We start from the raw sequence: 27,444 nt of genomic DNA, 5'->3' as shown, positions 1-27,444 counted from the left end.
AGTGAATGACTTGGAGTTTCTTATTTTTACCATTTTTGAACAATTTTCTTTTTAACTTTGAAGGGTTAAAAGGTATATAGTTACCCTGTGAAAGTTTTGTTGTTTGTTAGAAATTAAGTACTTAACACTTTAAGGTATGTCCCAGAATAGGTAAATAGAGAACTTTAAAAATTTTCGATGTTGACCTTATTGATTATTTTTTAGGTAAATCTGTAATTATTATTTTATACATAGGTTACAGTATGCTTAAAATAATTTTGATATTAAAGTATGGTAAGCAGAAATTAATAAAATAGCCTTTATTAATTTCTTTCAGTTTGTGGTGGTTTGCTCTTTGTGAGATTTTTCTGTAGGCATAGTAAGACAGAAAAATAAAGAATTGTATTTTAGTAAGACATAACCAAATTTTAATGTAAAATATGGTTGTATTCTATTGTTTATTACCTTGGCATCAGTGTTTTAAAATTTATCAGCACTCATAATTGTTAGGGCATTTAAAAATGCCAGTTGCAGTGAATAATGATGATTTAGTCTATTCTTTCCGTTAAGTTTGTTAGATTCTGTTTGATTTTTATAATACAGAATTTTGAAATTTATGCCAAAGTTACATGGTTTGTTTACCTAAAATATCAGAGTACACTTAAAACAAATGGATAATCTTTTAAGTTTTTCCAGATATTTTGATATAGACCTGTTTTTTTTTTTTTTTTTTTTTTTTTTTTGAGATGGAATCTTACTCCGTTGCCCAGGCTGGAGTGCAGTGTGCGATCTCGGCTCACTGCAACCTCCGCCTTCGGGGTTCAAGTAATTCTCCTGCCTCAGCTTCTTGAGTAGCTGGGACTACAGGCATGTGCCACCGTGCCCAGCTAATTTTTAGTAGAAACAGGGTTTCACTATGTTGGTCAGGCTGGTCTCGAACTCCTGACCTCAGGTGATCTGCCCGCCTTGGCCTCCAAAGTGCTGGGATTACAGGCGTGAGTCACTGTGCCCAGCCTGATATTGACCTTTTTGCTCCTTTTGATAAGCTGTGATTTGAAGGAAAAGTAAATTTCTAATTTTTCTTTATGAATTATAGTATTAACAACTACTGATTTATTTTTACATTTGGATTAAATTAAAATTTCAATTTATATTGACAATAAGAGATAATTGTATAGAACCTAATGAGTTTCTTAGGTTTATCCTTTTAGGTATTTAAAATCAATTTATCATCAGAGATCCATTGTAGTGTATCTAGAAGTGTAGAAAAAAGATGCCCTCACACTTTTTTGCTGGTTTTTTTTAAGCTTTGTGTTTAAAAGCCAGTGATACAATTTAAAAAAATTGTATTTCCTGTGAATGTGGTATGTAGTTTCCCACAAATATGTTATTTTACCGTTAATGTCATGGGGTTTTCTTGTTTTAGAATCCTGTTCACAAGATTCCTGACTCGCATGAGATAACGCTGAAGCATGGCACTAAAACAGTAAGTTTAAAAATCTAGTTTTTTCCCTCTCAAATTACAGGGCTGTCATGGAAAAGTGAACTGATAAGATACATTTGTATTAAGGCTAATTATACAATCAACTGATGACATAAAAGCTATAGACATTAAGGAAAAATAGATTACTTTTATGTTCAGTCAAAATAGCCATTTCCTTTTAGTTAAAGTAGAAACACTTATTGTCACTGTTATTGTTGGCTTTAAAAACCTCTTTTTTTTAAATATAGGAACATTGTAAGTGGAAGAAAGAAATGAAACTCAAACACAATTTTGCTTTTTATGGTGTGGGAAAATTTCTCACTACCCTTTGCTTTACTTCTGTATCAGTAAAAGGCATGAGTTTGTTCATTTTTCAGATGAATGTTAAGATAAGAAATGAACTTTAAGTAGTTACCATATGACTCTAAGTATTCATTAATACTTAGTTTACAGTTTGCATGTTTATATTGTTATATATATATATATATATTTTTTTTTTTTTTTTTTTGAGACAGAGTCTCACTCTGTCGCCCGGGCTGGAGTGCAGTGGCCGGATCTCAGCTCACTGCAAGCTCCGCCTCCCGGATTTACGCCATTCTCCTGCCTCAGCCTCCTGAGTAGCTAGGACTACAGGCGCCCGCCACCTCGCCCGGCTAGTTTTTTGCATTTTTTTTTTTTTTTTTTTTGAGACGGAGTCTCGCTCTGTCACCCAGGCTGGAGTGCAGTGGCGCGATCTCGGCTCACTGCAAGCTCCGCCTCCCAGGTTTACGCCATTCTCCTGCCTCAGCCTCCCAAGTAGCTGGGACTACAGGCGCCCGCCACCTCGCCCGGCTAGTTTTTTGTATTTTTAGTAGAGACGGGGTTTCACCATGTTAGCCAGGATAGTCTCGATCTCCTGACCTCGTGATCCACCCGCCTCGGCCTCCCAAAGTGCTGGGATTACAGGCTTGAGCCACCGTGCCCGGCCCAGTTTTTTGCATTTTTTAGTAGAGACGGGGTTTCACCGTGTTAGCCAGGATGGTCTCGATCTCCTGACCTCGTGATCCACCCGTCTCGGCCTCCCAAAGTGCAGGGATTACAGGCTTGAGCCACCACGCCCGGCCTATATTGTTATATTTACTGATGTTTGAGTATTCTAAAATATATAAAGATGAATTATATAAAATATTTGAGATGTAAGGTGAAATCATTGTATCTTATTGCAAAACCACTAAAAAGTGGTAAATGAGTGAAACGTTCATATGAAACGAAAAAAATTATCCTTCCCTTTTCAATGAAACTACTTTTTTCTAATTGCCTAACATGTAAAGAACTAAGAAAATACATCCCATAATAAGAGGGAAACCTCAATTAATAGAGGTAGACCCAGAAATGATATAAACCGGGTCATTCTTACAGTTTTTTCTTTTGAAAATACTGTTTTCATAAAAATATTTATGTTAAATATAATGGGTTTGTTGTTATTTTAAATGAAATAGAAAAGATGTAAAAATCTCTTAGTTTTAATTTCTAGTGGAAATAGTGATACATATAACTCACATAAACAAAACCTCTTTGGAGTCCTCAATAGATTTTTTTTTTTTTTTTTTTTGAGACAGAGTCTCGCTCTGTCACCCAGACTGGAGTGTAGTGGTGCGATCTCAGCTTACTGCAAGCTCTGCCTCTTGGGTTCACGCCTTTCTTCTATCTTAGCCTCCCGAGTAGCTGGGACTACAGATGCCTGCCACCACACCTGGCTAATTTTTTTGTATTTTTAGTAGAGACAGGGTTTCACCGTGTTAGCCAGCATGGTCTTGATCTCCTGACCTCATGATCCACCTGCCTCGGCCTTCCAAAGTGCCGAGATTACGGGCGTGAGCCAACGCGCCTGGCCTGGAGTCCTCAATAAATTTTTTAAGAGTGTAAAGAGTCTTGAAACCAAACTATGTGGGAATTGCTGCTGTAAGAAATAATTTCCATCTGATTCTTAATATATTTTTTCTTAAATCGTGTTTTTTATATTTTTATTCTGAAATTATGATGGAATTCTACTTTTTGTGTTTTTAAGTAAATAAGGAAAACATTGTAGACTGAGTAATTAAAAGGAAGCTTTTCTGTCATCTAGTCTGGAGAATTTTACAACTGAGAGATGGGTCATGAATTTCACAAGTTTGATTTAAATATTCCTTTTTTTTGTAAATCAAGTTTTATCTTGTAGAGAAACATAACTTAAAAAATACTGCAGTATGTTTTACACATTGAAAATCAATTAGAGTGTCTAATTATACTCTTGGGTTAACTCTTTTTTTTTTTGGGGCAATCCTGCCTTTGTCCTACATGCAAGTAAATTTATTTTTAAATAAATGTTGAATTAGAAGGTGACTTTTCTATCTGATCTTTTTTCTTTTAAGCGAGTTATTTTAAAAATGTCCATAAGGCCAATGTTATTTTTTTCCTATATACTTTACATTTTAGTCCTGCCTGTCCCCACCTTACAGGATTATTTAAAAGCGAATACCTGACTTCATATGATTTCATCTGTAAATATTTCTGTATGAATCTCTAAGAGATAATATTGGGCTGTCTCTGCCTCCCTCTTTCTGAATGTGCACACATGCACTCTTTCCTACATAATACCATCTTTATTATATCTTTTTTTCAATAATTATTTAATCTAATATCTCATTAGTGTTCAAATTTCCCCAGTTTTCCCGTACATCTTTTTAGAGTCAGTTTGTTCAAATTGGTCTCTTAATGATGTCTGATGTACTCTCAGGAGAGTTATCATTATGTTTTTTTTTATATCTCTAAATTTATAACCGTTTTTGTGCTCTTTTTCTCCTTGCCACTGAAGAAACATGTATATTCATTTAGTGAATATAGTTACTGTGGCATAATAGTCAACTGAGGCTGGGCGCGGTGGCTCAAGCCTGTAATCCCAGCACTTTGGGAGGCCGAGACGGGCGGATCACGAGGTCAGGAGATCGAGACCATCCTGGCTAACACGGTGAAACCCCGTCTCTACTAAAAAATACAAAAAACTAGCCGGGCGCGGTGGCGGGCGCCTGTAGTCCCAACTACTCGGGAGGCTGAGGCAGGAGAATGGCGTGAACCTGGGAGGCGGAGCTTGCAGTGAGCTGAGATCCGGCCACTGCACTCCAGCCTGGGCAGCAGAGCGAGACTCCGTCTCAAAAAAAAAAAAAAAAAAAAAAAAATAGTCAACTGAACCCTTCCCAGTGAATGTGATGATAAAGTCTAAAGCTTTTTGAAGGAAGGAGAGGATAATACACATTAATTCTTTTAATTTCAATGCTAAAACTGAAAATTTGTCCTCATTCTCAAGTTGGAACAAGACACTTTTTTTTTTTTTTTGAGACAAAGTCTCTCTCTGTCACTCAGGCTGGAGTGCAATGGTGCCATCTTGGCTCACTGCAGCCTCCACCTCCCAGGGGCAAGCGATTCTCCTGCCTCAGCCTCCCAAGTACCTGGGATTACTGGTGCCTGCCACAACAGCAGGTAATTTTTGTATTTTTAGTAGAGATGGGGTTTCGCCATGTTGGCCAGGCTGGTCTTGAACTCCTGACCTCAGGTAATCCGCCTACCTCGGCCTCCCAAAGTGCTGGAATTACAGGCTTGAGCCACTGTGCCCAGCCTCTGAGCTTTGTTTTCTATCTTTCTAATTACCTCCTTCATATCCTTTTGGTAAATGATGAATCATGTATACAGTCAGCAGCAGAGATCCTGATACTTCAGTGAATGGCTGCATTGAAAGCCTCATTTTGGAACTTTGCTTTAGAATTTGTCATCTTTCTTCTTAGCTAGGAGAACAGTCAAGTTTGCAGTTTATTCTGTTCTTCCTTGATAAAAAGGAATTTATCTCATATTTGTCAGACTGCAGGTTTGTTTTACTTAAGGTTTTACAATTTTTAGTTCTCCTTTCTTTTAAACAAATATTTAGAAGAGTTTGTATTTTGTGCCAGGTCCAGTGCTGGGCACAGACAAGGTCTCTGTCCATATGATGCTTATACTCTTGAGGGCAGGACAGGTACAGAATACAGGAACCACAGATGAAGTTGTAATTTCATATTGTGTTGTAGTGAGATGAACACTGGTGGGGTTAGCCTTATTAGGAGAATAAATAACTTTTAAATTGCAACAGGAGGGAAGAAAGATAGCATAATGCACATAGAGGCAAGTGAATTTGTAGGTGGTGGTAGGAGAAGCCACTTCCTAGGTTTTTAAAACTACTACTCATTTATTTTTGATTTTGATTGTTTTTTGTTTTAAGACATTATTGTTCGGGCATAAAAAATTGACTTTGTTTTCACTTGTATATTTTCTTTAACATCTTTGGAGTTCATGTCTAATTTTAACCTTAGTAAGTTTACCTTATATTATGAAATCAGTGTTTGCAAGTGCTAATTGAAATGAACATAAGTTATTTTGTCAGTATCTGACTTATTTAATTATAATTATATTAATTACATTTCAAGTCTATTTATTAGGAGAACTGATTTATAGAAGCTTCCTTTATATAAAACTTTGGCCAGGTGCCGTGGCTCACACCTCTTATCCCAGCACTTTGCAAGGCTGAGGTGGGCAGATCACCTGAGGTGTCAGGAGTTTGAGACCAGCCTGGTCAACAAGTGAAACCCCATCTCTACTAAAAAATACAGAAATTAGCTGGGTGTGGTGGCGCGTGCCTGTCATCCCAGCTACTTAGGAGGCTGAGGCAGGAGAATTGCTTGATCACAGGAGACAGAAGCTGCAGTGAGCCGAGATTGCACCACTGCGCTCCAGCCTGGATGACAGAGTGAGATTCTGTCTCAAAACAAAACAAAACAAAAAACATTACTGCGTCCAATGTATGGTAATCACATTAAATATTCCTAATGCAGTTCTTTTCTTCTGAGAGGGCAGTAGGTCTAGGGACTTTCTGCTTTGAGAGAAAGCTACATATATCTCAGGAACAATGAGTTACACATTGGATATTGACGCGTAATTAGACCTAAGAAAGTTCACAGGGAAAGCAATTTTCTTTTTTTTGAGACAGGGTTTTGCTCTTGTTGCCCAGTTGGAGTGCAGTGCCGCGATCTCAGCTCATTACAACCTCTGCCTCCTGAGTTCAAGCAATTCTCCTACCTCAGCCTCTCTAGTAGCTGAGATTACAGGCATGCGCCACCATGCCTAGCTAATTTTGTATTTTTAGTAGAGGTGGGGTTTCTCCATGTTGGTCAGGCTGATCTCGAACTCTCAACCTCAGGTGGTCTGCCTGCCTCAACATCCCAAAGTGCTGGGATTACAGGGGTTAGCTACGGTGCCTGACCTGCAAATTTTTTTTTTTTTTTTTTTGAGACAGAGTCTTGCTCTGTCACCCATGGTGGAATGCAGTGGCACGATCTTGGCTTACTGCAACCTCTACCTCCCGAGTTCCAGTGATTTTTTTTGCATCAAGTTCTGGAATAGTAGCTGGAACTACAGGTACGTGCCTCCACACCCGGTTAATTTTTGTATTTTTAGTAAAGATGGGGTTTCTGTATGTTGGCCAGGCTAGTCTTAAACTCCTGACCTCAAGTGATCTCCCTGCCTTGGCCTCCCAAAGTGCTGGGATTACAGGCATGAGCCACCGTGCCCGGCAGAAAGCAAATATTTTATGGAACCAATATAAGTACTATTGTAATGTGATTAGTCACTTAAACATTCAGCTTTACAAATAATTGTTTAAGGTGAATATACCGAGCCATTTGACCATAAGGAACAGATAATTCTGCTTTGTTCTACTTTGTTAAATAGATTCCTTAAAGCTCCCTTGGTGTTACTCATTTTGGTAATTTAAGATTCATATGGTCTTCATTTGGTTATGGTTAAACTATCTTAAAAGTTTCCCTTAGATTGTATATTGAAAATGCTGAATTATTGTAATTATTTGTAAGATTTCTACTTGTACACTAAGGCAACTTAGTTTATCTTATGGAATTGCAGTGATAGCTATTCTGAGTACATGGTTGATGATTTGGGACAAAATTGTCAAAGTGTTTTTCTTTATTGCGAAAGAATTAATACAGTAACAAAGTCTAATAATATAGAAGGCACCATCCATTCCCACTTTTCAGAAGTAACAATAGTTGGTGGTTTGTGCTTTCAAGGCCTGTAACATAGGGGGTGGGATTAAAGAACAGAAATGGGGGTTATAAATGACCATATGTCATTTTGCTCCAGTAATTTTATTTTATTTTTTTAAAACCAGGTGTCTGCTTTGGGTCTGGATCCCTCAGGTGCCCGTTTGGTGACAGGAGGATATGACTATGATGTTAAGTTTTGGGATTTTGCTGGAATGGATGCTTCTTTTAAGGCATTTCGATCCCTTCAGCCCTGTGAGTGGTATGTATTCGCTTACTTAATATCTTCATATTTACTTAATATCTTCACATTGGAAGACAGTGCTTTTGGCTTTGGAATCCCATCTACAATGACTTGTATCAAAATATACTGCCTTCATAATTTAAATGAAGTAAAATGAGCCTCACATTTCTTTTGTTTCATAAACCAATGTTTGAGGTTGGGTGCGGTGGCTCACGCTTGTAATTCCAGAACTTTAGAAAGCTGAGGCAGGTGGATCACCTGAAGCCTGGATTTCAAGACCAGAACGGACAACATGGCAAAACCCTGTCTCTACTAAAATTACAAAAATTAGCTGGGCGTGGTGGTGCATGCCTGTAATGCAGCTACTCGGGAGGCTGAGGCAGGAGAATTGCTTTAGCCTGTGAGGTGGAAGTTGCAGTGAGCTGAGATTGTGCCACGGCACTCCAGCCCAGCAACAGAGAGAGACTCCGTCTCAAAAAAACTACAAAAGATTGGGCGTGGTATCTCACGCCTGTAATCCCAGCACTCTGGGAGGCCAAGGTGGGTGGATCACCTGAGGTCAGGAGTTTTGAGACCAGCCTGTCCAACATGGTGAAACCCCATGTCTACCAAAAATATAAAAACTAGCCAGACATGGTGGCTCATGCCTGTAATCCCAGCTACTTGGGAGGCTGAGGCAGGAGAATCGCTTGAACCCAGGAGGTGGAGGCTGCAGTGACCCAAGATTGCGCCACTGCACTCCATCCTGGGTGACAGAGCAAGACTCCATCTCAAAACAAAAAAATTTAAAAAATGAAAAAATACTTTGTTTTAAAACATTCCAATTAATCCTGAGAAATGAGAAGTTAACATAAGCCATTATCCAGGTACCAATCCATTTTGTACTGTTTAGGTATGGCAGCTAGCATTTTGTTAGAAAGGGCCTTCCATGTTGCTACAATGAGTCAGTCTTTCCTTTTTTTTTTCTTTTTTTGAGACGGGGTCTGGCTCTGTTGCCCAGGCTGGAGTGCAGTGGCGAGATCTTGGCTCACTGCAACCTCTGCCTCCTGGGCTCAAGACATCCTTCTACCTCAGCCTCCCAAATAGCTGGAACTGTTGGTGTGCACCACCATGACTGGCTAAGTTTTGTATTTTTTTGGTAGAGATGGGGTTTCACCGTGTAGTCCAGGGTGGTCTCAAACTCCTGATCTCAAGTAATCCACCTGCCTCGTCTTCCCACAGTGCTGGGATTACAGACATGAGCCACCGTGCCTGGCCTGGCCCATAAGCCACTCTCTTTTCTGTTTTTGACTGTATCTGATCTTTTGGCATATTGCTTTCTTATGGTATCATTTAACTCAGCGGTCCCCAACCTTTTTTGCACCAGTGCCTGGTTTTGCGGAAGACAATTTTTCCATGGACGGGGTAGCGTGGAGGTCGGGGTGGTGGCGTGGTTTCCGGATAAAACTGGTCTACCTCAGATCATCAGGCATTAGATTCTAATAAGGATTGTGCAACCTAGAAATCCCTCGCATGCGCAGTTCACAGTAGGGTTCACACGCCTGTGAGAATCGAATGCCATTGTTTTATCTGACAAGAGCTGGAGCTCAGGTGGTAATGCTCGCTCACCACCCCCAACACCTGCCGTGCACCTGGTTCCTAATAGGCCACGGACTGATACCAGTCCATGGTCTGGGCTCTGGGGACTCCTGATTTAACTTGTTTCTTTTTTTTTTTTTTTCCTGAGACGGAGTCTGGCTCTGTCGCCCAGGCTGGAGTGCAGTGGCTGGATCTCAGCTCACTGCAAGCTCCGCCTCCCGGGTTTACGCCATTCTCCTGCCTCAGCCTCCTGAGTAGCTGGGACTACAGGCGCCCACCACCTCGCCTGGCTAGTTTTTCGGATTTTTTAGTGGAGGCGGGGTTTCACCATGTTAGCCAGGATGGTCTCGATCTCCTGACCTCGTGATCCGCCCGTCTCGGCCTCCCAAAGTGCTGGGATTACAGGCTTGAGCCACCACGCCCGGCCGATTTAACTTGTTTCTTTATCTCCTCTCCAGTATTTCCTATGGAATATCAAAGGCTTTATCATAATTATATTGTATCACTTCAGATGGCATGTATTGTCTAGTTGTTTCACTGTTAGTGACTAGAAATTAAGGTAGATCCCTGGATTAAGGTAGTGACATCTGATTCCTTCATTGTAAAGTTAATATTTTATGCTTGAGATAGACAAGAACTTTGTGGAGAGATGGATTGGTACTATGTAACTATCCAGATACTCATCATTCTTTCACTTAATGAGCTTAGTGTCCATTGATGACTTCTTCCTGAATCAGTTAAGTCATTGAGGGCTACAAATTGGTGATTTTCTTATTCTGTTATTTCATCTGCATTTATTTCCTGGCATCTTCTTAAAGAAAAACTTTTCCTCATTTTCTGGTGTTATTTGGTTACCCTGAAATACAGTTACTGCTGAAGAGGCAGGATAAAAGCTTAGTTATTTTTCTTTAATGGCCCATTTTTAGCTTAAGGGCTGGTGGTGATAAATGAGTTGTTTCTGTTGTTGGTGATGATTTCTGTTTCTTTTTTGAGTATCAGTATTTATGATTTTTAAATTTTCATGTTTCAGTCAATTGCAGTCATTATTCTTTTTGATGTTTAAATTGTCCTAGATTTGTCTAGTAGGAGTCCTTGATTGCTGTATAATTTTGACATGACCTTATTAGTCTTTAAAACTTACTTGGTTTCTGGCACAATATGATGTAGGCTTCCTGTTACATTCATTTCCAAGTCCTGGAATCAGTATTTCCCCAAGTAGCCCTCCTTTCTTTTTGAAGGAATTATATTTAGAGACCAAATCTGGTTGCTAGGCATGCTCATTGATGTTGGGATGTCATTGCTTGTGACCTTTTGATGCAAACAGGTAGAAAATACAGATGCATGTGTATTCATGCATATATGTGTCTATGTTTAAATTACAAGGTCACATTGATATTTCTGTTTCAATTTCAAAATATTAGTAAACTTTTAAGTTTCAGAATGCTTTAAAATTTATAGATAAGCTACAAAGATAGTACAGAGTTTATGCATACACTTCATACAGTTTTATGATTAACATTTTATCTTACCATGGTCCATTTGTCACAATTAAGAAACTAACATTAGTTACTATTAATTAATCTCCAAACTTTATTTGGATTTCACTCTTTTTTTCACTAATGATTCCAAGATACCACATTACCTTTGGTCCTTATATTTGTTCAGTCCCTGACAGTTTCTCAGTCTTTCATTGTTTTTCATGACCGTGACAGTTTTGAGGGGTATTGATCAGGTATTTTGTAGAATGTCTCTCAGTTTGCTTTTGTCTGATGCTTTTCTCATGGTTAGATTGAGATTATGAGTCTTTGGGAAGAATATCATAGAGGTGAAGTGACTTTCTTGTTACATCATATCGGGGTACTTCTATTATGTTTTTTTAGGTTCTTCATGGTAAAGTTACTTTTTCCTTTCCTTTCCATATACTGTTCTTTGGCTGCAAGCCACTGAGTACTGCTCCAACTAGAGGCAGTGGAAAAATTCCGCTCCACTTCCTGGAGTGAGTGGTATTTAAAGAAACTTTTTGGTATTCTTGTGTATTTATTTTGTTGCTCAGCTTGTTTAAACTGTGGTGATTGGGAGCTCTTTTAGGTTGGTCTTGTGTCCCTTTGACATGCATCCTTTCTTTTGTTTTTGGAAATACTTCCCTTAAGTTTTGATACTACAAGATGCTCCAGGCCGGGCGCGGGTAATCCCAGCACTTTGGGAGGCCGAGGTGGGCGGGTCACCTGAGGTCAGGAGTTCAAGACCAGCCTGGCCAACATGGTGAAACCCCGTCTCTACTAAAAATACAAAATTTAGTCGGGCATGTTGGTGGGCATCTGTAATCCCAGCTACTTGGGAGGCTGAGACAGGAGAATCACTTGAACCCGGAAGGTGGAGGTTGCAGTGAGCTGAGATCGCGCCATTGCACTCTAGCCTGGGCAACAAGAGTGAAATTGTCTCAAAAAAAAAAAAAAAAATGCTGCAGGCTATAGATGCTTGTATTTTCCCTGCCCCAGTTCTAGAATCAGTTCTTTTTTTTTTTTTTTAATTTATTTATTATTATTATACTTTAAGTTCTAGGGTACATGTGCATAACGTGCAGGTTTGTTACATATGTATACTTGTGCCATGTTGGTGTGCTGCACCCATCAACTCGTCATTTACATCAGGTATAACTCCCAATGCAATCCCTCCCCCCTCCCCCCTCCCCATGATAGGCCCCGGTGTGTGATGTTCCCCTTCATGAGTCCAAGTGATCTCATTGTTCAGTTCCCACCTATGAGTGAGAACATGCGGTGTTTGGTTTTCTGTTCTTGTGATAGTTTGCTAAGAATGATGGTTTCCAGCTGCATCCATGTCCCTACAAAGGACACAAACTCATCCTTTTTGATGGCTGCATAGTATTCCATGGTGTATATGTGCCACATTTTCTTAATCCAATCTGTCACTGATGGACATTTGGGTTGATTCCAAGTCTTTGCTATTGTGAATAGTGCCGCAATAAACATACGTGTGCATGTGTCTTTATAGCAGCATGATTTCTAATCCTTTGGGTATATACCCAGTAATGGGATGGCTGGGTCATATGGTACATCTAGTTCTAGATCCTTGAGGAATCGCCATACTGTTTTCCATAATGGTTGAACTAGTTTACAATCCCACCAACAGTGTAAAAGCGTTCCTATTTCTCCACATCCTCTCCAGCACCTGTTGTTTCCTGACTTTTTAATGATCGCCATTCTAACTGGTGTGAGATGGTATCTGATTGTGGTTTTGATTTGCATTTCTCTGATGGCCAGTGATGATGAGCATTTTTTCATGTGTCTGTTGGCTGTATGAATGTCTTCTTTTGAGAAATGTCTGTTCATATCCTTTGCCCACTTTTTGATGGGGTTGTTTGTTTTTTTCTTGTGAATTTGTTTGAGTTCTTTGTAGGTTCTGGATATTAGCCCTTTGTCAGATGAGTAGATTGTAAAAATTTTCTCCCATTCTGTAGGTTGCCTGTTCACTCTGATGGTAGTTTCTTTTGCTGTGCAGAAGCTCTTTAGTTTAATGAGATCCTATTTGTCAATTTTGGCTTTTGCTGCTGTTGCTTTTGGTGTTTTAGACATGAAGTCTTTGCCCATGCCTATGTCCTGAATGGTACTACCTAGGTTTTCCTCTAGGATTTTTATGGTATTAGGTCTAACATTTAAGTCTCTAATCCATCTTGAATTAATTTTCGTATAAGGAGTAAGGAAAGGATCCAGTTTCAGCTTTCTACTTATGGCTAGCCAATTTTCCCAGCACCATTTATTAAATAGGGAATCCTTTCCCCATTTCTTGTTTCTCTCAGGTTTGTCAAAGATCAGATGGCTGTAGATGTGTGGTATTATTTCTGAGGACTCTGTTCTGTTCCATTGGTCTATATCTCTGTTTTGGTACCAGTACCATGCTGTTTTGGTTACTGTAGCCTTGTAGTATAGTTTGAAGTCAGGTAGCGTGATGCCTCCAGCTTTGTTCTTTTGACTTAGGATTGTCTTGGAGATGCGGGCTCCTTTTTGGTTCCATGTGAACTTTAAAACAGTTTTTTCCAATTCTGTGAAGAAAGTCATTGGTAGCTTGATGGGGATGGCATTGAATCTATAAATTACCTTGGGCAGTATGGCCATTTTCACGATATTGATTCTTCCTATCCATGAGCATGGTATGTTCTTCCATTTGTTTGTGTCCTCTTTTATTTCACTGAGCAGTGGTTTGTAGTTCTCCTTGAAGAGGTCCTTTACATCCCTTGTAAGTTGGATTCCTAGGTATTTTATTCTCTTTGAAGCGATTGTGAATGGAAGTTCATTCCTGATTTGGCTCTCTGTTTGTCTGTTACTGGTGTATAAGAATGCTTGTGATTTTTGCACATTAATTTTGTATCCTGAGACTTTGCTGAAGTTGCTTATCAGCTTAAGGAGATTTTGGGCTGAGACGATGGGGTTTTCTAAATATACAATCATGTCATCTGCAAACAGGGACAATTTGACTTCTTCTTTTCCTAACTGAATACCCTTGATTTCTTTCTCTTGCCTGATTGCCCTAGCCAGAACTTCCAACACTATGTTGAATAGGAGTGGTGAGAGAGGGCATCCCTGTCTTGTGCCAGTTTTCAAAGGGAATTTTTCCAGTTTTTGCCCATTCAGTATGATATTGGCTGTGGGTTTGTCATAAATAGCTCTTATGATTTTGAGGTACGTTCCATCAATACCGAATTTATTGAGCGTTTTTAGCATGAAGGGCTGTTGAATTTTGTGAAAAGCCTTTTCTGCATCTATTGAGATAATCATGTGGTTCTTGTCTTTGGTTCTGTTTATATGCTGGATTATGTTTATTGATTTGCGAATGTTGAACCAGCCTTGCATCCCAGGGATGAAGCCCACTTGATCATGGTGGATAAGCTTTTTGATGTGTTGCTGAATCCGGTTTGCCAGTATTTTATTGAGGATTTTTGCATCGATGTTCATCAGGGATATTGGTCTAAAATTCTCTTTTTTTGTTGTGTCTCTGCCAGGCTTTGGTATCAGGATGATGTTGGCCTCATAAAATGAGTTAGGGAGGATTCCCTCTTTTTCTATTGATTGGAATAGTTTCAGAAGGAATGGTACCAACTCCTCCTTGTACCTCTGGTAGAATTCAGCTGTGAATCCATCTGGTCCTGGACTTTTTTTGGTTGGTAGGCTATTAATTATTGCCTCAATTTCAGAGCCTGCTATTGGTCTATTCAGGGATTCAACTTCTTCCTGGTTTAGTCTTGGAAGAGTGTAAGTGTCCAGGAAATTATCCATTTCTTCTAGATTTTCCAGTTTATTTGTGTAGAGGTGTTTATAGTATTCTCTGATGGTAGTTTGTGTTTCTGTGGGGTCGGTGGTGATATCCCCTTTATCATTTTTTATTGCATCTATTTGATTCTTCTCTCTTTTCTTCTTTATTAGTCTTGCTAGTGGTCTGTCAGTTTTGTTGATCTTTTCCAAAAACCAACTCCTGGATTCATTGATTTTTTGGAAGGTTTTTTGTGTCTCTATCTCCTTCAGTTCTGCTCTGATCTTAGTTATTTCTTGCCTTCTGCTGGCTTTCGAATGTGTTTGCTCTTGCTTCTCTAGTTCTTTTAATTGCGATTTTAGAGTGTCAATTTTAGATCTTTCCTGCTTTCTCTTGTGGGCATTTAGTGCTATAAATTTCCCTCTACACACTGCTTTAAATGTGTCCCAGAGATTCTGGTATGTTGTATCTTTGTTCTCATCGGTTTCAAAGAACATCTTTATTTCTGCCTTCATTTCGTTATGTACCCAGTAGTCATTCAGGAGCAGGTTGTTCAGTTTCCATGTAGTTGAGCGGTTTTGATTGAGTTTCTTAGTCCTGAGTTCTAGTTTGATTGCACTGTGGTCTGAGAGACAGTTTGTTATAATTTCTGTTCTTGTACATTTGCTGAGGAGTGCTTTACTTCCAATTACGTGGTCAATTTTGGAGTAAGTACGATGTGGTGCTGAGAAGAATGTATATTCTGTTGATTTGGGGTGGAGAGTTCTATAGATGTCTATTAGGTCTGCTTGCTGCAGAGATGAGTTCAATTCCTGGATATCCGTGTTAACTTTCTGTCTCGTTGATCTGTCTAATGTTGACAGTGGAGTGTTGAAGTCTCCCATTATTATTGTATGGGAGTCTAAGTCTCTTTGTAAGTCTCTAAGGACTTGTTTGATGAATCTGGGTGCTCCTGTATTGGGTGCATATATATTTAGGATAGTTAGCTCTTCCTGTTGAATTGATCCCTTTACCATTATGTAATGGCCTTCTTTGTCTCTTTTGATCTTTGATGGTTTAAAGTCTGTTTTATCAGAGACTAGTATTGCAACCCCCGCTTTTTTTTGTTCTCCATTTGCTTGGTAAATCTTCCTCCATCCCTTTATTTTGAGCCTATGTATGTCTCTGCATGTGAGATGGGTCTCCTGAATACAGCAGACTGATGGGTCTTGACTCTTTATCCAGTTTTCCAGTCTGTGTCTTTTAATTGGAGCATTTAGTCCATTTACATTTAAGGTTAATATTGTTATGTGTGAACTTGATCCTGCCATTATGATATTAACAGGTTATTTTGCTCGTTAGTTGATGCAGTTTCTTCCTAGCCTTGATGGTCTTTACATTTTGGCATGTTTTTGCAATAGCTGGTACCGGTTGTTCCTTTCCATGTTTAGTGCTTCCTTCAGGGTCTCTTGTAAGGCAGGCCTAGTGGTGACAAAATCTCTAAGCATTTGCTTATCTGTAAAGGATTTTATTTCTCCTTCACTTATGAAACTTAGTTTGGCTGGATATGCAATTCTGGGTTGAAAATTCTTTTCTTTAAGAATGTTGAATATTGGCCCCCACTCTCTTCTGGCTTGTAGAGTTTCTGCCGAGAGATCTGCTGTTAGTCTGATGGGCTTCCCTTTGTGGGTAACCCGACCTTTCTCTCAGGCTGCCCTTAAGATTTTTTCCTTCATTTCAACTTTGGTGAATCTGGCAATTATGTGTCTTGGAGTTGCTCTTCTCGAGGAGTATCTTTGTGGCGTTCTCTGTATTTCCTGGATTTGAATGTTGGCCTGCCCTACTAGGTTGGGGAAGTTCTCCTGGATGATATCCTGAAGAGTGTTTTCCAACTTGGTTCCATTTTCCCCCTCACTTTCAGGCACCCCAATCAGATGTAGATTTGGTCTTTTTACATAATCCCATACTTTTTGCAGGCTTTGTTCATTTCTTTTTCTTCTTTTTTCTTTTGGTTTCTCTTCTCGCTTCATTTCATTCATTTGATCCTCAATCGCTGATACTCTTTCTTCCAGTTGATCGAGTCGGTTACTGAAGCTTGTGCATTTGTCACGTATTTCTCGTGTCATGGTTTTCATCTCTTTCATTTCGTTTATGACCTTCTCTGCATTAATTACTCTAGCCATCAATTCTTCCACTTTTTTTTTTCAAGATTTTTAGTTTCTTTACGCTGGGTACGTAATTCCTCCTTTAGCTCTGAGAAATTTGATGGACTGAAGCCTTCTTCTCTCATCTCGTCAAAGTCATTCTCCGTCCAGCTTTGATCCGTTGCTGGCGATGAGCTGCGCTCCTTTGCTGGGGGAGATGCACTCTTATTTTTTGAATTTCCAGCTTTTCTGCCCTGCTTTTTCCCCATCTTTGTGGTTTTATCTGCCTCTGGTCTTTGATGATGGTGATGTACTGATGGGGTTTTGGTGTAGGTGTCCTTCCTGTTTGATAGTTTTCCTTCTAACAGTCAGGACCCTCAGCTGTAGGTCTGCTGGAGATTGCTTGAGGTCCACTCCAGACCCTGTTTGCCTGGGTATCAGCAGCAGAGGCTGCAGAAGATAGAATATTTCTGAACAGCGAGTGTACCTGTCTGATTCTTGCTTTGGAAGCTTCCTCTCAGGGGTGTACTCCACCCTGTGAGGTGTGGGGTGTCAGACTGCCCCTAGTGGGGGATGTCTCCCAGTTAGGCTACTCAGGGGTCAGGGACCCACTTGAGCAGGGAGTCTGTCCCTTCTCAGATCTCAACCTCCGTGTTGGGAGATCCACTGCTCTCTTCAAAGCTGTCAGACAGAGTCGTTTGCGTCTGCAGAGGCTTCTGCTGTGTTTGTTATTGTTTACTGTGCCCTGTCCCCAGAGGTGGAGTCTACAGAGACAGGCAAGTTTCCTTGAGCTGCTGTGAGCTCCACCCAGTTCGAGCTTCCCAGCAGCTTTGTTTACCTACTTAAGCCTCAGCAATGGCGGGCGCCCTTCCCCCAGCCTTGCTGCTGCCTTGCCGGTAGATCCCAGACTGCTGTGCTAGGAATGAGGGAGGCTCCGTGGGCGTGGGACCCTCCCGGCCAGGTGTGGGATATGATCTCCTGGTGTGCCTGTTTGCTTAAAGCGCTGTATTGGGGTGGGAGTTACCCGCTTTTCCAGGTGTTGTGTGTCTCAGTTCCCCTGGCTAGGAAAAGGGATTCCCTTCCCCCTTGCGCTTCCCAGGTGAGGCGATGCCTCGCCCTGCTTCAGCTCTCGCTGGTCGGGCTGCAGCAGCTGACCAGTACCGATCGTCCGGCACTCTCCAGTGAGATGAATCCAGTACCTCAGTTGAAAATGCAGAAATCACCCGTCTTCTGTGTGGCTCGCGCTGGGAGTTGGAGACTGGAGCTGTTCCTATTCGGCCATCTTGCTCCGCCCCCTTCTAGGATCAGTTCTTTTCCCCAGGAGAAGTATATTAGCAAGTAAGATCTAGGTTCATTCTTTATTATTATTATTATTTTTACTATACTTTTAAGTTCTGGGATACATGTACAGAATGTGCAGGTTTGTTACATAGGTATACACGTGCCATGGTGGTTTGCTCTACCCATCAACCCATCATCCACATAGGTGTTTCTCCTAATGCTATCCCTCCCCCAGCCCCCCACCCCCCGAAAGGCCCTGGTGTGTGATGTTCCCCTCCCTGTGTCCATGTGTTCCCATTGTTCAACTCCCATTTATGAGTGGGAACATGTGTTTGGTTTTCTGTTCTTGCGAAAGTTTGCTGAGAATGATGGTTTCCAGCTGCATCCATGTCCCTGCAAAGGACATGAACTCATCTTTTTTTATGGATGCATAGTATTCCATGGTTTATATGTGCCACATTTTCTTTATCCAGTCTATCATTGATGGGCATTTGGGTTGGTTCCAAGTCTTTGTTATTGTGAACAGTACTGCAATAAACATATGTGTGCTTGTGTCTTTATAGTAGAATGATTTGTAATCCTTTGGGTATATACCCAGTAATGGGATTGCTGAGTCAAATGGTATTTCTGACTCTAGAAGATCTAGGTTCTTAATATGCTCATTGCTCCTGGGATGTCACTGCTCTTAGGCCGACTCAGCTGACACCGCTAGGAAATATATACATATATATTATACTAACCTGTGTATATAGTATGTTTCTAACTGTTTTTGCATCTCTCTACATCCATGTTAACCTGAACATGAGTTCATACTGATGTTTCTAATTCTAATCCAGTACTATATTGATTTATTCTAACCTTCCTGCTTTTCTGTATCATGACTTTCCAGTGGTGAGACACCTAGCTTCCACTATCCATTTACTTACTTATTCAGCCTCAGTATACATGTAAAGCAATTTAAGAATTGTTAATTGTACCTGTGTTCCAATTTAAATTCAGCATTACAGAATTTTTCTTTTTTTTTTTTTTGGAACAGAGTCTCGGTCTGTCACCCAGGTTGGAGTGCAGTGGCGTGATCTTGGCTCACTGTAAGCTCCACCTCCCTGGTTCGCGCCATTCTCCTGCCTCAGCCTCCTTCGTAGCTGGGACTACAGGCGTCCGCCACCACGCCCGGCTAATTTTTTTTGTATTTTTAACAGAGATGGGTTTTCACCGTGTTAGCCAGGATGGTCTCGATCTCTTAACCTTGTTATCCGCCTGCCTCGGCTTCCCAAAGTGATGGAATTACAGGCGTGAGCCACCGCACCCGGCCCAGCGTTTTTCTTAATGTCTTTTATTTTGATATTCAAATTAAAAGATAGAACTCATTTATAAGAAAACACTTATTGTTCAAGGGGTTGGCAAAGTTTTTTTTTTTTATAAAGGACCAGATAGCATTTTAGGCTTTACAGGTCACAAATGGTCTTTGTTAAATTTATCTGTATGTGTATATGTGTGTGTGTGTGTGTGTGTGTGTGTCTGTCTGTCTGTGTCTGTGTCTGTGTGTTAGTGTGAGTGTATACATGTTCTTTTTCTTTTTGTTTTTTTTTTTGAGACAGAGTTTCGCTCTTGTTGCCCAGGCTGGAGTGCAATGGCGCGATATTGGCTCACCGCAACCTCCACCTCCCAGATTCAAGCGATTCTCCTGCCTCAGCCTCCTGAGTAGCTGGGATTACAGACATGCACCACCACGCCTGGCTAATTTTGTATTTTTAGTAGAGTCGGAATTTCTCCATGTTGGTCAGGCTGGTCTTGAGCTCCCGACCTCAGGTGATCTGCCCGTCTTGGCCTCCCAAAGTGCTGGGATTACAGATGTGAGCCATTGCCCCTGGCCTACTTTTTTCAAGAAAAGACAGTAAAGTCTGATTTGATGCCTTTGATCTTTGGTTAAGAAAGAAAATAAAATCATTTTCTAGCTGTAATTTCTGTTTGATTGAGTATTCCAAGGGTCATCACTTGATGATTCCAGTCGTTTAAGAGTGCTGCTGTCCAATATAACTTTCAGTGGTAATGGAGATATTATATATCTGTATCATCCAATATGGTAGTCACTTGTCACATGGGGTTACTGAATACTTGAAACGTGTTTACTAATTCTAAGGAACTGAAATTTCTTAAAGTTGAATTTTAATTAAAGTGTAAATATCTACACGTGGCTAGGTAGTTGCTGTATTGGATAGTGCATATCTTGAGCCTGCCTTTAAGTGGCCAAATCCAGCACACACAAACTACTATGGTAGGTAACAAGGTCTAGACATAAAAATATGTGGCTTAAGTTCAAAAACAGGAATGCTACTACCAAAAACTCACTAAAGTTTAAAATAGATTTTTAAATGAAGAAAAAAATGAGGCTGGGCGCGGTGGCTCACGGCTGCAATCCCCACACTTTGGGAGGCCGAGGTGGGTGGGTCACGAGGTGAAGAGATCAAGACCATCCTGGCCAACATGGTGAAACCCCGTCTCTACTAAAAATACAGAAATTAGCTGGGTGTGGTGGCACGCGCCTGTTGTCCCAGCTACTTAGGAGGCTGAGGCAGGAGAATTGCTTGAACCCGCAAGGCAGAGGTTGCAGTTAGCTGAGATGGCGCCATTGCACTCCAGCCTGGCAACAGAGTGAGACACTATCTCAACAACAACTACAACAACAAAAAAAAAAAAAAAAAAAAAGAAAAAAGAAAAAAAGTGAAACATAAGTATTTGTATATTTATTTTCCCCTTCAATTTTATTCTCCTTATTTTGTTGGATCGTTGTTCTAGTTTCTGATTGTAACACCCAATGTGTATGTTAATGATCGCTGCTTGTGTTTTGCCAATTGCAAATTTGGTGAATGTACAGTAAATTCTCATTCAGTTGATAACTGAATATGGGAGAGTCAGACTCTCGTATGCCATTAGAAGCCTTTCTTTATTTTGACACTGATTTTTATTTTTATTTATTTATTTTTTTGAGATGAAGTCTCTCTCATGTTGCCCAAGCTGGAGTGCAATGGCACAATCTTGACTCACTGCAACCTCCACCTTCCAGGTTAAAGCGATTCTCCTGTCTCAGCCTCCTGAGGAACTGGGATTACAGGCACATGCCACCATGCCCGACTAATTTTTTGTATTTTTAGTAGAGACGGGGTTTCACCATATTGGCCAGGCTGGTCTTGAACTCCTGACCTCAGGTGATCTGCCTGCCTCGGCCTCCCAAAGTGCTGGGATTACAGGCGTGAGCCACCGTGCCCTGGCCCGACATTGATCTGTTAACCTTTTCAATTATATTTTTCACCCAAGTGAGAATCCACACATGCCTATAACTCAGCTAAATTCCCCCACATCTTTTGGTCACTGATCTGTATTATTCCTATATTACCCACAAAGATTACTTTCTCTGGTCCCATTTACTGAAAATTAGTACTGTATTTTCTCTAAACTAGTCTGCTAGTCAGTTCCCTTTCACTTTCTCTGTTGCCTCAGATTTTCAGTAGTAGATTCATAATTATATGAGTAGGTTCAAAAATCAGAATCTTTGAGATCACAGACCCCTTGGATATACCTTCTATGCAAAAAAAGATATAGATAGAATAAAAGTTTTCATACAATATTAAGAGTTTTTGGATCACTTAGGTAGCCCAAGTTAAGAATTTCTTATCTTCCACTCATTTAAAAAATAGCTAGGTACTCTGTGTTCTCATGCTTCCATCTCTCTTAGGCAGATACTTAGGTTTGTAATTGCTAGGTCATATGGTAAATTTATGATTAACATATTAATAAACCTACAAACTCTTTTCCAAAATGGCTGTACCATTTTACATTCCCACTAGCAATATATAAAGGTTCCAGTTTTTCTACATTCTTGTCAACATTTGTTACTTTCTTTTTGATGATAGTTGTTTCTGTGCATGTGAAGTGATTAGTATTTACTGTTAAATTGTTTTTTTTTGAGATGGAGTTTCACTCTTGTTTCCCAGGCTGGAGTCCTGTGTTGCAATCTTGGCTCACTGCAACCTCCACCTTCCTGTTTCAAGCAATTCTCCTGCCTCAACCTCCCTTGTAGGTGGGCTTGCAGGCACCTGCCACCACGTCCAGTTAATTTTTGTATTTTTAGTAGAGATGGGGTTTCACCAGGTTGGTCAGGCTGCTCTTGAACTCCTGACCTCGTGATCCGCCTGCCTTGGCCTCCCAAAGTACTGGGATTACAGGTGTGAGCCACTGCGCCCAGCCAAATTCGAATTTATTTTTTATTTTTCAGTTTTAGATATTTATGTAGCTTGGTAAGCACAAGGAGTCTACTTATATACTCATACTTAAGTAACGTTATAATAAAAATAATTTATATCATCGCAAAGTGATCTCTAAACATATTTTCCCATAAAAGGAAGGTGTTTATTACTTGAATTTGTGAAACACTGAGCTAAGGCATCAAGAAAAGATTAAATTTTAAGACAATCTTTAAAATATATTAAATGAAGAAAGCATACTATAGGATAGTATATAGTTTAATAAAAACTTGGAAAAAATAGCATATAGTACTTGCTTATATACACATAAAATATTTTTGGAGGTACACAAGAGGCTGAGGCAGGAGAATTTTTTTTTTCTTTTCTTTTTTTTTTTTGAGACGGAGTCTCGCTCTGTCGCCCAGGCTGGAGTGCAGTGGCCAGATCTCAGCTCACTGCAAGCTCCGCCTCCCGGGTTTACACCATTCTCCTGCCTCAGCCTCCCGAGTAGCTGGGACTACAGGCGCCCACCACCTCGCCCGGCTAGTTTTTTGGATTTTTTAGTAGAGACGGGGTTTCACACTGTTAGCCAGGATGGTCTCGATCTCGTGACCTCGTGATCCGCCCGTCTCGGCCTCCCATAGTGCTGGGATTACAGGCTTGAGCCACCGCGCCCGGCCGAGGCAGGAGAATTGCTTGAACCCAGGAGACAGTGGTCGCAGTGAGCCGAGATTGCGCCACTGCACTCCAGCCTGGGTGACAGAGGGAGACTTTGTCTCAAAAAAAAAAAAGATACCCCGCGGCCGGGCGCGGTGGCTCACGCCTGTAATCCCAGCACTTTGGGAGGCCGAGGCGGGCGGATCACAAGGTCGGGAGATCGAGACCACGGTGAAACCCCGTCTCTACTAAAAATTACAAAAAATTAGCCGGGCGCGGTTGTGGGCGCCTGTAGTCCCAGCTACTCGGGAGGCTGGCTACTCGGGAGGCTGAGGCAGGAGAATGGCGTGAACCCGGGAGGCGGAGCTTGCAGTGAGCCGAGATCGCGCCACTGCACTCCAGCCTGGGCTGGGCGACAGAGCGAGACTCCGTCTCAAAAAAAAAAAAAAAAAAAAAAAAAGATACCCTCAGTTGGCCGGGTGTAGGCCCACACCTGTAATCCCAGCACTTTGGGAGGCCAAGGCGGGTGGATCACTTGAGATCAGGAGTTGGAGACCAGCCTGGTCAACATGATGAAACCCGGTCTCTACTAAAAATCCAAAATTTAGCCAGATGTGATGGCGCATGCCTGTAATCCCAGTTACTCGGGAGACTGAGGCAGGAGAATCACTTGAACCCAGGAGGCGGAGGTTGCAGTGAGCTGAGATTGCACCACTGCGCTCCAGCCTGTATGACAGAGTGAGACTCTCTCAAAAAAGACAGAAAAAAAAAAAGATGGCTTCAGTTGTAAATGTAGTGGGTTAATGCAATCACACATTCTTATGGATGTCAGGATAGTCCTGGTGGTGTTGGGCTTTTTTTTTGTGGTTTATTAAGTGGAGAAGATGTTGTTGGCTTGTTGTGGAGTTGTTAGCCATGTGCATCAACAGAAAGCTTTAATATGATGTGAAGAGGTATGTGGGAAAGCACAGTTTATTATTTGATATGCATTATTTACCTGAATATATTTTTCCTTCTCTTTGACATTTTCATGGTAAAATTATGTAAACTATCTATAATAGCCTTTTACTTAATTTCCTGGTTTTTACTTCCCTGTATAACTGTCATCAAGTTACATAATTTAAAAATTTTATCTTATTAAGATCCAGTGATCTTCTCTTGGGTCATGTCTCAGCTCAAATGTCAGCTCCTCAGAGAGACCTTTCCTCACCATCCTGTCAAAAGTAGCTCCACTGCCACCCACTCTACCCATTACCCTGATTTATTTCTTTTATAGCACTTTACAACGATCAGAAATGATGTGTTTTTCACATTTGTTTACTTCTATTCCAGCACCTAAAACAGTGTTTGGGATATACTTGGAACTTATTATTCATTAAATTAGTCCTACAATAATAGTGTTTCATATTTTTTTCGGTAATTTTCTGTTGAGAAACAGAGCAGAAGACTATTTTCAGCAAGACGTACCCACCTTTTTGAAAAGAAAGGAAGCATAAGGATTTCTTTTTCTGGAATATCTGAAATCTTTGGCTTAAACCCTATCAGTTCAGGGCAAGTAAGGAACAGTTTTTGAAATCACTGGCTCTGCACTGTAGGTGACACCTTGAGTTACAGGCTTAAGGCTGATCTGTTAGCTTTTTTAAAAAACAAAAATATGTATTCTCAAGATGATTGATTAGTGAGTTTTATTGCATCTTATGATTTCCATTCATTTTATATTAAAAGTGATTCCCAGTGAGCAGATTTTCATCTATTCAAATGGTACTTGTAGTTCTTGCTCTGTATGAACAGTTACTTGATTAAAGAGTTTCAGAGTTCAAATAAATAAAAAAAGAAAAGACAGATACCTACTGTTTTGCATTTCTGTGTCAATCCTAGATTCTGAAATTTAAAAATTTCTGTTACTGGAAATCAGAATGGATGAGTCAGTGCTCTAGTCATTAGGTGTTATACACTGTCTTCTCTGCTAATTTAACTGAGTTTGTGCCATAACTATCAGTTTTAGTGGGATGAGGGGAAGATTACTCTCTTAGATTTTCACTGAAGTATTTTTCCTCCTTTCTTTTTTATGGCATATTAGTTTATGTAAAATTTAATTCTACAACTAAGTATAACTATAGACTTAATGTGCATAGTGGATATGAGCATGGATTCTGACTCATAAAAGTCTGAATTTGAATTATGTCTTGGCTTCTTCGTTTGCTGTATGACTTTAGGCATGTCATTTTAATCACTTTGACCCTTGTTTTCCTTGCCTGTAAAATAGAATTAATAATACCAGTTTTTTGGTGTTCTGATTGATGATTAAATGAAATAGTGTATACATCATAAAGTATATGGCACAGTGCCTGGCATGTAGTAAAGCATTCGGTAGATCATAACTCACCTAGTATTTATTTGATATGAAGGAATTTCAGTGCACAGATTCTTAATTTGATATCTCTCATCTCTTTCAAGTATTACTTCCCATTTCTGAGTTTTTCTTAGTATTGTAACATTGCATTTTACCTCTGAAAAATCAGACTACTATTTCAGACTGTCACCTGTCCTATTTTTCTTTTCTTTTCTTTTTTTCTCTCTCTCTCTCTTTGATGAAACAACTGTTCAAAAATTTTTGCCCATTTTAAAAACTGGGTTGCTTTTCTTGGATTGGTTGATAAAGTTCTTTATAAGATGTGTATGTCACAAATATTCCAGTCTGTGGCTTAGATAGAAAGAGTTCCATAAATATTTGTTAAATAGAAATTAGTTTTAAAAAGAAATCCACTTTTGTAATATGTAATTTATGTATTTGTATTTTTTAGTTACTAGGGAAACTTTGAGAGGTTATGTCCTAGAAATGGAAGTGTATTATGTGGGGGTATTGGTGAACTTTCATTTTATATTTTTATGTGACATAACAAAACAGCATGAATTACTTTTACAATTTAAAAAGATATTTTACACTTAAGAAAACAAAGGACATCAAAAACAAAATTGTAAGACAAATTATAAACAAAAAATTGTAACACAGATTGAAAGCACTGGGCTACTATCCATAATACAGTTTCTGTAAATAAAGCAAGGGGTATTTGAAAACTAATACTAGCCAAAGGAAATGAATTAATAGGTAACAGCAGAAGAAATACAAATAGTCAATAAACATAAAGATATTCAGCTTCAAGAAATACAAATAGTCAATAAACATAAAGATATTCAGCTTCATTAATAAAGAAGGAAACATTAAAGTGCCAGTGAGAGGTACTATTTATTACCTATAAGATTGGCAAAAGTGAAGAGAACATATACTATTCAATGTGAGAAGGCTAAGGTCAGGGTATAAATGATCAGACTTTTTTTTTCCGCATAACAATTTGATAATGTCTTTCTTTTTTTTTGAGACAGAGTCTCGCTCTGACATCTGGGCTGGAGTGCAGTGGTGCGATCTTGTCACACTGCAACCTTCACCTCCTGGGTTCAAGCGATTCTCATGCCTCAGCCTTCCAAGTAGCTGGGAATTCAGGCATGCACCACCATGCCTGGCTAATTTTTGGATTTTTAGTAGAGATGGAGTTTCACCATGTTGGCCAGACTGGTGTTCAATTGCTGACCTCAAGTGATCCACCCACCTTGGCCTCCCAAAGTGCTGGGATTACAGCCGTGAGCCACCGCACCCAGCCAGTGTATCTTATTCTGATGTGAACTGTAAACTATGATGGCAAGATTTGGAGAAACAAGTGCTATCAGGCATGGTGGGAGTGTAAATTGGCACCATCTTATAGAGGGCAATTTGGCATTCTCTTCTATTACAAATGCATATACCCTTTGACCAAGTAATCCACTTTTAGGAATTCCTCTGACAGATGTATCCACATATGTGGAAATAACCAGGAACAAGTTTATTTATTACAGCTTTGTATATAATGATGACTCATGTTTTCTTGAAATTTTTTTGGCACAAAATAACAGTCTGATACTATGTTCTTTTTCCTTTAAAAAAATTCCACCGCTATATTCTTTGTCTTTTATATCTTAAAACAGTACAGACTGTGGCCAGTGGCCGAACTCTAGTCCATGGCTTGTTTTTGTATGGCACTTGAACTAAGAATGATTTTTACAATTTTAAAGAGTTGTGAAACAAACCCCAGAACAATAAAGAAGAATATGATACAGAGATCATATATGGCTTGCAAAGCTTAAAATATTTATCTGGCCCTTCACATAAAGTTTGCTGACCCTATCGTCAACCCCTTATTATTTTACTCTTCTTATTTACTCTCTCTGCCTGGTGAGATACAGGCTGAAAAGATTCTTCTTGTATCTCCTTACCTTCTTAAACTCACTGCTTGTGGCCAGTGGAATGTGCCTGTGATCTTAGGAAGTTTGAGGGAGCTAGGGCTGAGAGTAATCCGTGTGTGTGTATGTGTGTGGGTCTCTCCTCTATGTGATGGATGCTGTGTTTTTGTTGTTTTTTTGAGACTGAGTCTTGCTCTGTCACCCAGGCTGGAGTGCGGTG

General features: G+C 40.0%; 1 protein-coding gene across 6 annotated transcripts in view; it reads left to right on the top strand.

Moving 5' to 3' along the window:
* LOC105473089 (WD repeat domain 70) overlaps positions 1 to 27,444 on the top strand; it is a 388,018-nt gene that overhangs the window by 64,332 nt on the left and 296,242 nt on the right. For all 6 annotated transcript variants that reach the window (XM_011726713.2, XM_011726718.3, XM_011726712.3 and 3 more), the window contains 2 exons: positions 1,406 to 1,465; positions 7,689 to 7,822. In XM_011726713.2, the coding sequence (XP_011725015.1) occupies positions 1,406 to 1,465; positions 7,689 to 7,822 (194 nt within the window). The remainder of the gene's footprint in view (positions 1 to 1,405; positions 1,466 to 7,688; positions 7,823 to 27,444) is intronic.

Source organism: Macaca nemestrina, chromosome 6 (genome assembly GCF_043159975.1).
Source record: "Macaca nemestrina isolate mMacNem1 chromosome 6, mMacNem.hap1, whole genome shotgun sequence".
In the NCBI taxonomy this organism is placed as follows: Eukaryota; Metazoa; Chordata; class Mammalia; order Primates; family Cercopithecidae; genus Macaca; species Macaca nemestrina.
The sequence above is the reverse complement of the archived record's forward strand: the minus strand, read 5'-3'. Positions and strand labels throughout refer to the sequence as shown.